The sequence below is a fragment of the Petromyzon marinus genome, chromosome 43 (assembly GCF_048934315.1).
Source record: "Petromyzon marinus isolate PM22_M1 ecotype Great Lakes invasive population chromosome 43, UKy_Petmar_22M1.pri1.0, whole genome shotgun sequence".
NCBI lineage: Eukaryota > Metazoa > Chordata > Hyperoartia > Petromyzontiformes > Petromyzontidae > Petromyzon > Petromyzon marinus.
In genome coordinates this window covers 1467414-1484494 of record NC_133709.1, presented here as the reverse complement: position 1 = coordinate 1484494, position 17081 = coordinate 1467414, and the positions used below count along the sequence as shown (strand labels likewise).

General features: G+C 46.0%; 1 protein-coding gene across 3 annotated transcripts in view; it reads right to left on the bottom strand.

Annotated features, from left to right (window-relative positions):
- The window catches only part of LOC116951683 (WD repeat-containing protein 90-like), a 37420-nt gene extending 20586 nt beyond the window's left edge, over nucleotides 1-16834 (bottom strand). For all 3 annotated transcript variants that reach the window (XR_004404273.2, XM_032970494.2, XM_032970495.2), the window contains exons 1-18: nucleotides 16659-16834; nucleotides 12126-12217; nucleotides 10865-11041; nucleotides 9868-10006; nucleotides 9397-9570; nucleotides 8067-8190; nucleotides 7536-7606; nucleotides 6826-6932; nucleotides 5868-6122; nucleotides 5234-5296; nucleotides 4913-4981; nucleotides 3815-3925; nucleotides 3390-3535; nucleotides 2859-2916; nucleotides 1884-2002; nucleotides 1350-1502; nucleotides 740-861; nucleotides 131-247 (exon numbers count right to left, since the gene is read on the bottom strand). Coding sequence is in view for 2 of the 3 variants with exons in the window: in XM_032970494.2 (XP_032826385.2) it covers nucleotides 131-247; nucleotides 740-861; nucleotides 1350-1502; nucleotides 1884-2002; nucleotides 2859-2916; nucleotides 3390-3535; nucleotides 3815-3925; nucleotides 4913-4981; nucleotides 5234-5296; nucleotides 5868-6122; nucleotides 6826-6932; nucleotides 7536-7606; nucleotides 8067-8190; nucleotides 9397-9570; nucleotides 9868-10006; nucleotides 10865-11041; nucleotides 12126-12217; nucleotides 16659-16671 (2110 nt within the window). In the remaining variant the exon portion in view is untranslated. The remainder of the gene's footprint in view (nucleotides 1-130; nucleotides 248-739; nucleotides 862-1349; nucleotides 1503-1883; nucleotides 2003-2858; nucleotides 2917-3389; nucleotides 3536-3814; nucleotides 3926-4912; nucleotides 4982-5233; nucleotides 5297-5867; nucleotides 6123-6825; nucleotides 6933-7535; nucleotides 7607-8066; nucleotides 8191-9396; nucleotides 9571-9867; nucleotides 10007-10864; nucleotides 11042-12125; nucleotides 12218-16658) is intronic.
- Nucleotides 16835-17081: the final 247 nt, after the last annotated feature.

The window sequence follows — 17081 nt, the reverse complement described above, 5'->3', positions numbered from 1 at the left end:
AAAGTACACGTTATTTAAATCCTGTTGCACGTACAACTGCTTACACGACAATGTGCTAAATACAATGAAGTAGCTCATTGACAGAAGGACACTTGCTTCTACTTATTAATTTCTGGTTATGTCTACGCACCAGTTTGCAGGAGCACGCGGGAGAAGTCTGGGGACCACACTCTCACCGTGCCGTCTTCAGAGCCGGTCACACAAAACCAGCGCGAGACGGCCAAGCGAGTCAGGGCCAGCTCAAAGCCTACGCAAGCAGAGGCCCATGAAATAAACAAATAAAAATGTGTTTTATTCGGAAGACTTGACAGTCAAGAGAGTGAAAGGTTTCACGTATGAACTCAATGTTCCACATGTGACACCTTCAATGCACTTTTGTCCTAAGCGAGAAGCCCCATCACTGCCTGGGGTCGATTGCTCGATTTTCTTTCCCCATTCCCTTCTATTCTGTTCCTCTTCTCTCCTGACATCTCCATCCACCTTATCTTTCCTTCTCACACTCGCCCTCATTATGCCCTGTACTGACATCTCGACAGCCCTTCTTATTCCACCTTTTCTGTATCTCCGCCGACAAGTGCCCAAACCATGCAAGGCTAGCCTCCCTCACCTTCTCTGTGCGCTTCACAGATAATTCGACATTCACCTTAAACAAACTGACAAACTGGCCGGTCTCACGTTACATCATTAAATTCCCTGAACGTGAAGCTATAACGAAGCCAATCCACCGAGCGCCCATCACCTTGGTCGGGCAGTCGCTCACGAGGAGAGCGGCTCGGAGGCTGGCGGAGGCGCGTGACTTCCCGCACGACGTTGTGCTTGTAGTCAATGTCCAGAATGTGGCCACTTCTGGTGCAGGCGAACCTGCGGGAAGAATCATGGTGCTGCTGCAGTGAATGCAGCTCAGCACATGCAGACCAAAGGTTCAGCATGTGCACTTACCGATTGCCGTGTGCCTCGTCTTGTCAAAGACTGCCAAACTAGGCGACTGAAGTCTTGACATTGAAACTAAAGAACTACAACGTGTTTATATAATTGTTAAAATATGGAATACATTACTAACATATATTACACCTCTTTAAGTAAAATAAGACATTGAGGCAACTTTTGTGTTGCGAATGCATTTTAAGTTTCAAATGCAACCGTCTCAGCCTACATGTGACATCAAAGCTTATTATTAAACAATTCAAATGTTCAACACAAATCCTATGAAGAATCGACAGTAATTTTAACATTGATCCGTCGCCTTGTTGTTTCATGACCCCGAGTGATAGGATAGGGGCTGCTGCGGCCATCCGGAGGTGACGCAGGCATCGTGCGGCCCTGCGGAGAGGTGAGGCCGGTTTTCTCACAGCCGCTTGTCGTCAAGTGCCGGGCTGCGCTCTTGGAAGGCGACATCGGTGACCTCTGTGGAGTGCAGGTCGCCCAGGTCAACAGCACAGGATCGCAGGGAGCCGTTCTGCAACCGCCACACACGGACGTTGTCGCGCCCGCACGACACGAGCCTGGGGACGCAACGCCAGCAGTGAGCACCCCTGCCAAGCCTGGGTCACTCAAATGTGAACTAAATTATGATATTTAGTTTACCAGGTAAGGCCCACTGAGCTATCTAGCTCTCTTTCAGAAGCAAGCTGGCCACAAATGACAGCTCAACAAAGTGGCTTATTATGCGTAAATGTATAAACGCACGTTTCTAAATTTACCTGTAGCAGTCCCAACAACTTTGAGACCTCAAACATTACCTTTGAGGAAATATACTAACTACACAGATAACAAATTGCAGAAACGTACAAACACCGTGTGCCCTGGACTCTCGGACACAACTTTGTATCAACGACTGACACAGGCGCCTCGTCCCAGGGGAGCGGCGAGGACGGGAGCAACACCTAGATTCGTCGAACGGCGAGATGACCATCGTCTGCACGTCCACACCCGTGTGTGCCTTGGCGAGGATGAGGACATCTCTCCTGTGGGTCACCCCAGAGGTGTCCCACACCACCACCATCTCAACACCGCACACAACCACATGGCACTTGATTACTGTGTATACTAGGCAGTGTGACGCTGCTTCAATTCAATCATTAGAATCGCTTCTTAAGCTCAAGATCTATGCGTTGTACTCTCTCTTTATGTAAGAATGGGTGATTTCAGGTCGGTATATGTCGTATATAATTGGTTCACATTAACCTGGCAGCCAATAGAGAGTCCATATGCATCACAATGCCAAATTACTATACGATTATTTAATAGAGTCACGGCCCTAATCATGACAATTCATAAAATTATGAGGGGGGGGTGTTAAATCAATACATTCCTCATATATAAATATATCTCTGAATACATAATAACAAACATGAGATTGACTATTATGAAACGTAAGTGGGCGGCTTAGGCAGGACACATTACGAGAAGAGGTGATGGCCGATGGACAACAACACTCGTAATTGTATGGCAGCTAAAGGAATGAACATGTCCAACAGGACCACCACCACCACAGAGATTGAGCGATGACATCAGCTCCCATGCAGGAGTGAGTTGGATTGTTAAAACACAAGGCCATGGGAGATGGTGAACGTGGAGAAAACTTAATCCAGCAGTGGATAGACCAAGGTGTATTCATACGTAAGCAGAATATTTTCGGGTCATGGTGAGGCTTCGAGTAAGTTCATCATTAACTAGATATTGGTTATATAACTAAATATGACATTCTTTGTAGCAGTCATGTGACAGGTTTTTCTTTTTTTCTTTTGAACTTCATTGGGTTTTGGTTCACTGCTGTCGGTCATCCGGTGGTAGTGACAATATAAAACCTAAACATATTATAGTTATGATAATTCTAATAATGCAGAGCATGAACTCACAGTCTTCCCGTGACTGTCTCTGCCCACTCCGCTGAGGACATCGCCACTCCATGAAAAGCTGCACAAATTCACATGATTAGGGAACACACAAATATAACAATGTCATACATTATTCCCAAAGCTCCTCCTCGAGCGTACAGCATATGGCTGATGGACTAGGACACAAAAGAGGCAGCCTCGTGGACACTCAATAATCCTCAAAGTATTCTTAATCACGGCACAGCTCCTGGCTTGTCCCCTTAACACAGCTCAACTCGCGTATGAGCCACTCAATTGCTTCCAAAGTCTGGTGAGCTTCTTAGCTATGGCTCGTTTCATGTTCAGCTCATGGAAATCCTATCATGGCAGAGGCGGCTCAAGCTAAGCAAGATTTTGTGTCAGCTCACTTGAGCCAGTACCAAACCTGACGTTCTCGGGCCCCTAATAATAAGGGCCACAAAGCACAGCCACTAGTACAACGTTTATGAACATGTAATCAGCAGGCATTATGTACTGTAACCAGGCCTCCTCTTCCAGCGGCACATTCCGCACCTGAGCGAGAAGAGTGAATGAGCGTGCGTCTTGAACATGGCGAGGCAGCTTCCCTTCTGGAAGTTCCAGATTCGCACAATAGCCTGAGGACCGCTTTGCCCGGACGCCAAAATCTCCGTATTGCCATCAAATGCCAGAGCGGACACCTGCCGAGAACCACAGAGCCGCACGCCATGCCGTGCAGCGCACCACAAATTAACAGAATAAAGGGGACAGACAGAACCCGATGCAACAGTACTAATGAGACGGATGGAAAATTTGAGACATACAGAATACATGAGACAGACAAGACAGCAAAAAACTATTTTGTAATAACATGTTTAAATGCAATCCCAAATAAAGACAATTCATAGAATCACTGCGGGGATGGTGGGGTGGTGGTCAATCATTGCATGTCTACTGTCCACGGCCCACAACAGACGCACCTTGTCAGAGTGTCCCGTGAGGAAGTGTTGCGACGACGTCTCCACATCCAGGGCCACGATAACGGCATGGCACGGGTACACGAGCGTGGCGCCGTTGCGCGTCCACAGAGCCTGCACGTGCCGGGAAATCAGATTTACAGCCCCTGTATGACCCCAGCTTGCCCCTAACAGGTCCCGGTGCCAGCATTTATGAGAATGTCGACTATCTACTGCAAGTCCATGACATCGATTGTTTTCATTCAGTGTGTATCTTTCCCCAGGCTTTCCAGGAAGGGAATATTGTTGTTTAGCAGTTATGTGTTTGCTGTTTATCACGTGCACCACTTTCTGGGTGCTATTATGTTTAGTGCTCATGTGGTGCTGTTTTCCTGGTCCTGCCAGCCTTTTTCCGTGCTAAAGGTGAATCAACGAGCTCGTACTTTCCTCAGCTAACTAATGTGAAAGAGTTATCATTTATTATCTAAATGGGCCATAGTTAATAGACAATGACAAGCATATTTATTATAATTTAATAACATTACAATTAAATATAGGAATACTTCCTGTCCGCATCCTTAAAACCATAACCATCCTACCCCTTCCTAACCTCGCCTCTCACTTTCCCTATCATCCCCCTTCCTTGCCATCCCTTCCCCTCCCCGCACACCCCATCCTTTTTGCCCATCAGCCAATACTAATGTAGAATTTATAATTCTTGTAAAGCGCTTTAACAAAAGCGCTATATAAAATCCAAGATAAGATCAAATTACAATTAATTCATTTGTAATCCTTACATCTCATTGGTTGTTTCTGTGAGGTGATGACACCTATTTATGAAGCCGGGTCAGGTGACATGGTATGTCTTGACTTCCTAGATCTTGTCCTGATGATGCCTGCCAGTCTCAGGCAAAACGGCATATCTAATTGCTAAAATTTGGTTGTAAGAATTGCAGTTCAACTTGCGCTGGTAATCGTGACAATTTTATTTAGTTTGGCTATGTCGGGGGGTGGGGGGGGGGGTCTTAACAGCACAAATTTGGCCAGATAATTACTTGGCCAAATCCAAAACTGAACGATGACTCATGAATATTGGCTGCGAAAACCTACACGTTTACTTACATATCCGTTGGTTTCGCCACCAAACCCCACAACCCTCCTTAACTTCAGTAGTGGCTCAGACTGTAGGGTCTGTGGTCACAACAACAACAGCAATAATGCATGGGAATTATTACAATGCCACACTTACATTCATTACCACAATTCCATAGGTGTCAACAACCGTACGCTTCAAATTGACCATGTGTGACTGTAAATATGCAACATTCATAGCCGCCCTTGCGTTACCTCCGCAAGCTACATATGTTTGTGGTCAAAGTCAGACAACGAATTTGCCTGACTGCATGTCTGAAACGTTTATATTTACGCAGGTGAGAGTCTGACCTTGTGTTTAATGACCGGAGTCCCGATTAGGTCCACAGCCTCTGGAACCTCCCGTGAAAGCATCTGTGGCGAAATGGTCATTCATTAGCTGTATCGTCCTGAAACGCCTGGCTTGTCTGCAGGCCTAAAAATGCTAAACACTCTCCTATTAAAAGAACAGTTATTACAACACAATGCCGTATGTTGACGAGTGCACAAGGTCACGCAGACTGGAGCCACGGTCCCTGCAATGCCAAACACACTGGAAAGATCAACATGTTCCACCGCAAGCACTTAGGGGCATGGTGACCCTGCCAGGAACGTTTAAATGAAGACCAGAACTTGACACTTTAATAGCATGCTTTAGTTCCGAAAGGTCAACCTTTTAAAAAGTTTAACTCCATTCTGAATGTTGTAATAATAAATGTTGGCAAATGAGATGTTAAAAACAAACATTCATCACTACAAACGTATATCGAAAATGTTTAGATGTTTTCATTTTTTTCTTTTATTCCAAAATACTTGTTTTGTTGGAAGATGTTGTACACAGTCGTGGCATTTACTCAAGCCTGCTTTAACCCTCGAGGCAGACACACTGTGCAGCCAGGAGGGATTAACCGACCACTCTGAAGCCACGACGGGTCCAGGATCTCACCTCGGCTGGCCGGCTGTTACCGCCGCCCGCTCTGTGCGCGTACACATGGATGCCGCCGTCATCACCGAGGGCTTTGGCTTCATGCGGACTTGAGTCCACGCCCGAGTTCTGTCCGTCGTTCCCCCCCCGCGAGCCTTCCCCGTCGCCTGCTCGGCCGGTGTTTTCGCCGCCATGGGCGCGCGAGATTCCATCAGTTGGTGTCCTCAGGTGTACCTCTGGCAGGCTCAACACCACGAGCCGTGACTTATTGGGTTGCTGCGCATTCAGCGAAGCCGTGGGCGGGGCGGGGGGTAAAGAAACATACGTTTCGTGAATTTCTATTGCGGGCAACTATAGCGAGTGGGCAGGGACAGTCACGGGAAGAATGTGAGTTCACGCTCTGCATTATTACTCTTCAATAACTGTTGCAGGTCGCCCATTGGCTCCAGGGCCTGACATGAAATCAGAGCAAAATAATTACACTGGTGTGTGATCCTCGTGCTGACAGGTCCTAAGAAGCAAACTCCATAGGCATTTATCTTACACATACACCTGAATGATCTTGTCTACTGTAATGTATTCTAGATCAATTGTTGTGTTTCGGTACTCAGCTTGGCTCTTTGCATATTACCGATTTTTGTAACTGAAAGGATGAAAGGTTGTTTGTGTTTTTTCTTATAATGCTCACATACATTTTGTCTGAAAAACATTACTTTTTAACCAAAGCTGAATTTTCGCGCTTGTCATTTAATTTTCACGCAGTTATTTCGTAACGTACAACCCTTGTGTTTGCACTGCAGATCCCCCATTGCAAAAGTGACGTTTGCCTCAAATAAGAATCTCGACGCATCAAACGCGTTATACGTTACACACGCCACAGACACGAGGCGGACTAGGGGCTTTTCATGCAGAAATGTCGGTGACCTCAACTGCTCTCCTTCCCGACCCACGATGAAGCGGCCGGATGCACCGTGCGTACCTTCCTTGGCGCCGTCGTCTGCTGAATGATGGACACTCGCTCGTGGCCAGATTTGCTGGCGTTCACCGTCCTGGGCACGTTCCTCGCTGGACTCATTTGCGCAGGAGCTGAGAACATTTTTTTATTTTTAAAGACTCTGTCAAAGTCTCTTTTTCTGTTTGCGCGTTAAACTTGGCGTGGATGCCGTTTACACCCTTGGCCAGTTTCTCAATTAAAATAAGAGCTGTGTGCAGAAACTGTGAAACTACGCATATGCGATTGCAAGGGTTCGTTATGAACTTGCTACACTTAATGTGCTTTGCTAGAAGCTATTAGGTTATTCAAAGAACTCGCAAATATGTGCATGCAGTTGGTCACAAGGCAGCTCCAATGTCCATGTGTGCAACATGCTTGACAATAGTCTATGTATTCTTGGTTCTTTCGGTAAAGTCACGTAGAAGGGAAACAATAAAATAATACAACAATAAAATTAGCACGACGTTTCGACTGCAACACAAGCAATCATCATCAGGTGTGAAAACCACAACAAGAAAATGTCACACCTGATGATGATTGCTTGTGTTGCAGTGGAAACGTCGTGAGAATTTGATTGTTTTATATTTTCATTATATTATTGCTTCCCTTCTACGTTACTTTACCGAAAGAACCAAGAATATGAATCCCTGCAGTCACGAAAGCTTTAAATCAAAATAGTCTCTGTACAACATTACCTGTCTCTGATGGGCCTGCTTGCCCCTTCTGTATGGAGTCAAAGGGAAGGCGTTTTCCATTTGAAGGGAACCTGAAAACAAGGCCAAAGTAACTGCTCAGAAGCAACTACAACTAGCGAATATCACCAAGTCTCAAGAAAGTTTGTGAGCAAAAATTATGTCAGTGTACGTCAACTGTGAATTATTGGAAGTGTGCACTTTGTGCATATAATGAATATAAAAGCCACACTCTCGTTATGCTCCAATATTTTCCATTTGCATTTAAATGTTATGGCTGACAGCACAGCTGGACTGGGCTCAGGCAAATAGGCATTTTCCTTGTAAGTCAGTCCTGAAATTAGGCCATCACAAACTGGGCCCAAGTGAAATAATTTTCAAGATGATTGAAGTTTGGTTATGAGAGCGATGTCTTAACTCCAGAACTGACTTGTTGGGAAAAAAACAACCAGTTACCCACTAAGCCAGTCCACCTCTGCTGAAAGATAGACATTAACACGTGGAGCGCAAGGCTTGCTTGTGGCTGTACCGCACCTGATATAGTCATAGAACTCATGCCAGCTAGAGTCTTTGGGGACGGGAAAGGCCATTTCCCGTGGCATTGCCACGAAGCCCTGGGACATCAGACCTGACAGCTTGGCCTCGGCAAAAGTCAGACCTGTCAGTGAAGCAACAGACATCACAGCCTGGTTTTCTTTCGGAATTGTGCCCACTCGGGTCAACCCCCAGAGCATTACATTTTAAAACAAGATAGGGTGAAAACAAAACTTCCCGTTGTGATGTTCTCCATGCGATGAATTTTTCAGTATATCTTACTCGAGTCGCAGAAATAAACAACAGCGATGATACAACATGACATGTTTAACTAAAGTTTGGTTTTGTGGAAGTGGAAAGGTGGAAACTTCAGATAAAAGTACAAAAGTAGGAACATAAGCAAAAATGTATAATGAAACTCGGTACATGTTAAAAGTACAAAGAACAAAGTCATGGTTGCAAAGATTGGGACAAAGCTCATCAAAGGAACATTTATTGTACATGAAAGAAACTTCTTTCATAGAAGGATAAAAAAACATCTGCTTGAAGGTAAAACTGCCTCTGAACATAGAAGCAACAACATTCTCATGTGTTTTGCAGCTCACTGAGCTCTTAAATACCCTTATCACTCCCACTCCCTCCCCGCTCTTAAGTGTCACGGGCATTCTAGAAGGAAATTGGGACGAGAGCCCTGCATATGATGTTTTTTGCCAAATCAATCATTGCTGTACGCCAAGTACAAATTCAATTGCATATAAGTACAGATAGCCAGGGGAATTGCACTGAATGTCCTCACACCAATGTGACCCTTTTCAAAATCTCGGTTGGTGTTATGGGGTCAAATTAATGCATGTAAAAAAACGAAACATTCGTTATGGGGACCATTGCCCGAATCATCATAGAAACGTCACAAAAAAGGACCAGTGGCAAACGTCACCTATTATATTCATTTATTTTAATGCCTATTGTACATGTTTCCCTTTAAGACAGTTTTATTGACGACTGTGTTGATATCTTTTGTTCATTGTGCTTGTGCAGAATTTGCCTGCACAGTATCAACAAATAGTTTGAATAAATGTCAGTCACTTAGAAAACCAGTACGTGCATGATTTATATGCACGATTAGCCCAGTTTATGTCATGTAAAATTTGAATTTTCATCCGATTTTGGCCAAAAATGTCACAATATGTCCATCATAAACCATGAAGCATATCACCAATGCAACGTGTTTCCGCTGAATTAACGTGAATCTCGCCTGACACGTATGCAGTAAAACGATAATCAAATGCTAAAAGGAAAATTACGACCGTTGACAGGTAAAAGATCACACCAGGCTGGTAGACGGCGTCGCTGGTGAAGATGTTGCGCACCATCATGCAGGAGCACAGCTTGACGCTCTTGACGTGGCTGTAGCACTGACTGAGGTAGCAGGACAGGACATGGTGCAGGTCCAGCATGAGGCACGTCCACCGAACGTTTCCTGGAGCTGGACCTCGGTCATCCGCTACCAAACACAGCACATTTGTCACTCGTAAGCCAAAATCCGAATTCCTATTGCCCTGCGTTTTGGATATTCTTAGAGCACATATACTAACCCTTGCCTCCAAAGTGCTGGATTGCAGGAGTGAGTCACTATGCTCGATCATGCTGACCAGATTGGCCTTAAATAAGCAAGCATCCATCAATTGTACCAGGGCATTGCATTCATTTTACTGAAATAAACAATGCAGAAAGAATAAGGGCATCTGGGAACAGCAGCAGAGATGAGTGTGATGTGAAGGAGGCATCGGTTTTCTAAAACCTTGCTTGTTGGCGGCTGCAGTTCGTTCATGCACGGAGCCCTTGGCTCCTCCACACAGGAAGGGAAACTGTAGCCAGGTGTTGGTGGATGTAAACTCTTTGAAGAGATTCGAGAACGAGACCCGGATTACCAGACCTTCCTGCGGAAATGCAAATGAACAAAAAAGATGTTACCTTTTACAAGCAGCCAGTAGCCATCAAATTGTGGCCAAGCATGTGAAAGGATTAGATCATCTTTAATCATGGGTACAAATACAACCTTACATCTTTTCTCATAAACACTGCCTTATAACAGAAAATCTGTTTGCATCATTAACAATGTATTATAACAGAATGTAGAATTAATGCTGTCATCATGGCCAAAGCCCTTAATGCCACCACGCCTCACCAACGCTTTCGACCCTCTCGCAAATCCCACAGCTGCGAACGGTCTCCCACCGTCAGATCTGCCCCTTGATCAGCCGACTCGTGGAGACCACTCCAATTCCAGTCTCACTAACTGGCCCCTACAAGTATATAGGTTCCTCGCCGTCTTCATAATAGCTGCCATATGTTGTTCCAAAAGATAGGATGTACATACATATGTAAAACCATTAATAAAAGAATGAGAAATTAGATAACACTACACAAAAATTATTGAAGATGCCATAACAATCAATGGGAGCATAAACACAGCTCGACGTTGATAATGAGCAAATCACAATTGTCTGTCGAGAGCAAAATGGAACCATAATGCAGGACTGCAAGAATATTAAACTAACGGAGGAGTGCAATGCAGATCTTTAAATCTGACACTATTCATATTACTCAGGATACAAATTGTCAGACGAAGAAGAGAATGTCCCAGATGCCAAGCTTGAAGAAGTCTGACTTGGACTTTACTATAATGATACTATATCATTTGTAACCGTACGAGGACCTATCGAGACCGAAAGTCTCTTATTCACGAGATTGATTTTCTTCCACCTCGCCTTGGGGGCCAGGGAGACTGCTCTCACCTGTGTGCACACATCAAGATGCACTACGAAGAACTTGTTGGGCACGGGCTTGAACAGCAAGTACAGGAACCGCCCCATAAGCCCGAGCGAGTGAGCGGGCGAGCTCGGCAGCTTCACATAATTTGCTGCCGGAACCGCGCCTGTAATCCGGTACACGGTAGCCTTCAGAGTCTTGTCCTGGTTAGATAAAAAAAAAATCGCATGCCACGTGCTCTTGCCATCAACAAAATAACACGCCCTCACTGTGCTGTTCACAGTGAGAACCTGCATTAAATGAGCCAAGGCAAGAGTGTAAAAATAATAAACAAAACAAAAGGTAACATTTATACCAAATCTAAAAGGCACAGAGCCCACAATGAATCATGGCATTCAAAACTCACTACAAATGCAGACCAGCAACGGCGACATTCCAGGGTCTAAGGGAGTTTCTTCTTTCATACCATGCAGCCAACTGTTATAACCGAGCAGCGTGTGTTATTTAAGACATCTTCTCACGAGAGTAGGAACACAGAGAGTGCAATACGCGTAACTCTTGGTCAGAGGGCACAATCCAAATGCTGTACCCCTTTAATAAACGGCTTTCATGGGCCCCCTTGGCTACTCAACAAGGGCTGCTCTGGCGACTCAACATGGGCCCCAATGCCTACTTGTTCCCACAGCTTAAAATGTGTTCCCACACGCCTGCATCTTCAAACCACATGCATTTTATCGCTCGATTACTTTAAGGCAGTGCTGTGTGTAGAGCCGTTACAATGCTGCCAAATGTGGTTAAAGTTTTGACAATAATAGATTGACTGGAGTGCTAATGACACTGGAAGACATTTATTGACAGCTACACAATACTGGAATACAATTTAATATAAACACAACACCACCTCAAGAAATGGCTGCAGAAAAAAAACACATTAAATTAGGGTTTCCACTTTACAAAAAATGTAATTTCTGAGGCTTCAAAATGTTGGCGTGATTGAAATGTGACGGCATATAAAAAGTGTGCCCCTAGTGAGGATGAAGAGGCCTACTCTGAATTCGCTTTAGAAGTAGTTTGGTCACCTCATGTTGTTCCGGGTTGGTTCTCTGACACAGATATGTGGAGTCCCGAATGTAAATATCTGCATCTCATGTCATGACGCCGATAACACAACTGGAATACAACTTGGGGAGGGGGGAGCTATTTAAAAAATACATATACGAGTGGCTCCAATCTGCATGTGAACATAAATGCAGTGAAAGAGAGCATGTGATTGAGGCAATTACTCACCACCACTGCGGATACATCTCCCTCTTTCGCCGCTCTTTTCCACTCGTCCACTTTGAAGTGTTTGAAGACGTTGACATAAGGTTGTTGCCACACTAGGAGGAAATAAATAAACCATTCAACACATGTGAGCCGTGGGCAAATATTTCTGTTATGTTGTTACACAAAATATTAATTTAGCCCACAGATTTATAATGGCACTCTTATTTTCTTCTCAACAGGTGATTCAATATTGTAAAAGCGATGGCCTCATATCCTACAGGAGAGTGTTGAGAAATATGAAGACGTTTTGAAAGGAAATGTTTTATCCCACTTATTTTAGTGGGGTATATATACATGTATCACCCTGCATAATCAGACATACACGTACCTATCCACGCAAATATACACACAATACACCCATGGATGTGCACAGATATAAAGCGCCTATGATATGCAGTGGTGAGATTATTATTCCGCTTTCATACTCAGTTTAACCCTACTGAGTCTCATGAATGTTTTTCAGGAGGGTCCCACCAAAATGTCGCAGTCGGGGGCGATGATTGATTTGTAGCTTCAAATTGAGTAATTATGGGTCTCTGTATGAGTTTGTGGGTCTCTGTGTGTCTGTGTGAGTCTGTGGGTCTCTGTGTGAGTCTGTGGGTCTCTTTTGCGAGTCTGTGGGTCTCTGTGCAAGTCTGTGGGTCTCTTTTGCAAGTCTGTGTGAGTCTATCAGTGTCTGTGGATCTCTATTTGAGTGTATGGGCCTCTGTGTAAGTCTGGGTCTCTGTGTGAGTCTGTGGGTCTCTGTGTGAGTCTATGTGTCTCCGTGTGAGTCTGTGGGTCTCTGTGCGAGTCTGTGGGTCTCTTTTGCGAGTCTGTGTGAGACTATTAGTGTCTGTGGATCTCTATGTGAGTCTATGGGCCTCTGTGTGTGTCTGGGTCTCTGTGTGTGTGTGTGAGTCTGTGGGTCTCTGTGTGAGTCTGTGGGTCTCTGTGTGAGTCTGTGGGTCTCTGTGTTAGTCTGTGGGTCTCTGTGTGAGTCTGTGGGTCTCTGTGTGAGTCTGTGGGTCTCTGTGTGAGTCTATGGGTCTCTGTGTAGTGGGTTAAACTGAGTCGCAGACGTAGACTTTGCAGGCAACGCATTTTATTTAGTTCCAACACACGGGGTAACTTTCCCTTAACAGAATCACTAAGTAACTGTTACGACGGATCCGGGACCAACAAAATCTGCCCGGGTCACGTGCTGGAAGGCTCGATGAACGGAGATCGTAGACGAAGGGTTCTTTCCCAGGATGAACAACCCTGGTCCCTCTCGGGACCCGGCTTATATTCTCTGCGGCGTGGCAGGCTCCGCCCTTGACCACGTCCACCTTCCAGAATCCTCGGGAAGGATCTGGGTCCCAATCACGTGACCTCCCCAGCTCCCTCTTGGGAGCCCCTCTGTCAACTTAACCGGTCACGTGTCCTCCCGGGTCAACCAGAGTGCCATGGCCTCACGTGACCTTATCCTTCGGTCGGCACCCACACGCCCTGTCCTGTAGGGCCGGCACTGCATTTACAGCCTGGTGCCATCCAGCGCGATTATCCAGCGCACACCGTGCCCCTCTAGGGCCGGTACTGCACCCACAGCATGGTGACATTCAGCGATGTCACTACATCTGTATGAGTTTGTGTGAGTCAATGGGTCTCTGTGTGAGTCTATGGGTCTCCGTGTGAATCTGTGGGTCTCTGTATGAGTGAGTGGGTCTCTGTGTGAGTCTGTGGGTCTCTATGTGAGCCTATGGGTCTCTGTGTGAGTCTGTGGGTCTCTGTGTAGTGGGTTCAACTGAGTCGCAGACGTAGACGTTGGAGGCAACGCGTTTTATTTAGTTCCAACACACGGGGTAACTTCCCCTTAACAGAATGACAACCTAAGGTGATGACTACCCAGCTAACTACACTAGTTACCACACTAGTTATCACACTAGTTACTACACTAGTTACTATGTAAGTGTTACTACGGACCCGGGAACAACAACATCTGCCCGGGTCCACGTGCTGGAAGGCTCGTTGAATGGAGATCATAGACGAAGTTATCAATTCTAGATTTAAAGCTTTCGTGACTGCTAGGATCCATACTCTTTGGTTCTATTGGGTAAAGTTATTTTATTTTTTACCTACGTGACTTTACCCAATAGAACCAAAGAGCATAGACGAAGTGTTTCTTTCCCAGGATGAACAACCCTGGTCCCTCTCGGGACCCGGCTTATATTCTCTGTGGCGTGGCAGGCTCCGCCCTTGGCCACGCCCACCTTCCAGAATCCTCGGGAAGGATCTGGGTCCCAATCACGTGACCCCCGGAGCCCCCTCTTGGGGTCCCTCTGTCAACTTAACCAGTCACGTGTCCTCCCGGGTCAACCAGAGTGCCATGGCCTCACGTGACCTTATCCTTCGGTCGGCACCCACACGCCAAGTCCTGTAGGGCCGGCACTGCACTTACAGCCTGGTGACATCCAGCGATGTCACTACATCTGTATGAGTCTGTGTGAGTCAATGGGTCTCTATGTGAGTCAGTGGGTCTCTGTGTGAGTCTGTGGGCCTCTGTGCGAGTCAATGGGTCTCTGTGCGAGTCTATGGGTCTCCATACGAGTCTGTGCGAGTCTATGGGTCTCTGTATGAGTCTGTGCGAGTCTATGAGTCTCTGTGTGAGTCTGTGGGTCTCTGTGTAAGTCTGTGGGTCTCTGTGTGAGTCTGTGGGTCTCTGTGTGAGTCTGTAGGTCTCTGTGTGAGTCTATAGGTCTCTATGTGAGTCAGTGGGTCTCTGTGTGAGCCTATGGGTCTCTGTGTGAGTCTATGGGTCTCTGTGTGAGTCTGTGTGTGAGTCTGTGTGAGTCTATGGTTCTTTGTGTGAGTCTGTGGGTCTCTGTGTGAGTCTGTAGGTCTCTGTGCGAGTCTGTGGGTCTCTTTGTTTGTGAGTCTATGGGTCTCTGTGTGAGTCTATGGGTCTCTGTGAGTCTATGGGTCTCTGTGTGAGTCTATGGGTCTCTGTATAAGTCTGTGTGAGTCTATGAGTCTCTCTATGAGTGTGTGAGTCTATGGGTCTCTGTGTGAGTCTCTGTGTGAGTCTGTGGGTCTCTGTGTGAGTCTGTGGGTCTCTGTGTGAGTCTGTGGGTCTCTGTGTGAGTCTATGGGTCTCTGTATGAGTCTGTGTGAGTCTATGAGTCTCTCTATGAGTCTGTGCGAGTCTATGGGTCTCTGTGTGAGTCTATGGGTCTCTGTGTGAGTCTATGGGTCTCTGTGTGAGTCTATGGGTCTCTGTGTGAGCCTTTGGTCTCTGTGTGAGTCTATGCGTCTCTGTATGAGTCTGTGTGAGTCTATGAGTCTCTCTATGGGTCTCTGTATGAGTCTGTGTGAGTCTATGGGTCTCTGTATGAGTCTGTGTGAGTCTATGGGTCTCTGTATGAGTCTGTGTGAGTCTATGGGTCTCTGTATGAGTCTGTGTGAGTCTATGAGCCTCTGTGTGAGTCTGTGGGTCTCTGTGTGAGTCTGTGGGTCTCTGTGTGAGTCTGTGGGTCTCTGTTTGTCTGTGGGTCTCTGTGTGAGTCTATGGGTCTCTGTGTGAGTCTATGGGTCTCTGTGTGAGTCTATGGGTCTCTGTGTGAGTCTGTGTGTGAGTCTGTGTGAGTCTATGGTTCTTTGTGTGAGTCTGTGGGTCTCTGTGTGAGTCTGTAGGTCTCTGTGCGAGTCTGTGGATCTCTTTGTGAGTCTATGGGTCTCTGTGTGAGTCTGTGGGTCTCTGTGTGAGTCTATGGGTCTCTGTGTGATGAGCCTATGGGTCTCTGCGTGAGTCTGTAGGTCTCTGTGTGAGTCTATGGGTCTCTGTATGAGTCTGTGTGAGTCTATGGGTCTATGTGTGAGTCTGTGTGAGTCTATGGGTCTCTGTGTGAGTCTATGGGTCTCTGTGTGAGTCCATGGGTCTCTGTGTGATGAGTCTATGGGTCTCTGTGTGAGTCTGTAGATCACAACTGCAGTACACAGCAGCTTGTTAGCGTTGTCATGGAAACGCCGTTGGAACTTGCAGCAGCAGCGACGCGTGTAAGCACGCATTAAAGATTATATTATAAGCACGCATTAAAGAGTTTATATTGTAAGCACGCATTAAAGAGTTTATATTGAAAGCACGCATTAAAGAGTATATTGTAAGCACGCATTAAAGATTATATTGTAAGCACGCATTAAAGAGTATATTATAAGCACGCATTAAAGATTATATTGTAAGCACGCATTAAAGAGTTTATATTGAAAGCACGCATTAAAGAGTATATTGTAAGCACGCATTAAAGAGTTTATATTGAAAGCACGCATTAAAGATTATATTGTAAGCACGCATTAAAGCGTTTATATTGTAAGCACGCAGTGAGCAACACGAGGCAACGCAAGCAAAAGTACAAGGTGGGAAAACAAACATTTAACGTTTTAAAGGAATCTTTTAAATCGAATTCCGTTCGACAGCAGGGAACTGATGAGGATCGCCATTCCCTCACACCGCCGTCCACATCAGGATGCCCAACTCACGTTTGCTCGCCATTGTGTTGTCGATGCGTGCGCGTTGTTTGTTGTTGTTTATTGTTGTTGTTTGTTGTTGTTGCTTAAACCTTGCTGAACACTCATCAGCTTAACACAAAACACGCGAGACGACGCTGAAGACGCGAGGTGGGGAGCCACCCCTCTCCCGCCGACGTCTCAGGCCGAGGCAGTCGATCGCCGAGCCGACGGAGATCGTCGATTTCGGCGCGCGCGACGCGCGGGGATCGGCGCCGCGCCCCCGATCGGCCGTCGATTGCTTTCGCCACGTTGACTTTTCCTTGCATTGAGGTGCCGGATTATAAGACGCACCACATTGACTTTCCTTGCATTGAGATGCCGGATTATAAGACGCACCACATTGACTTTCCTTGCATTGAGATGCCGGATTATAAGACGCACCACATTGACTTT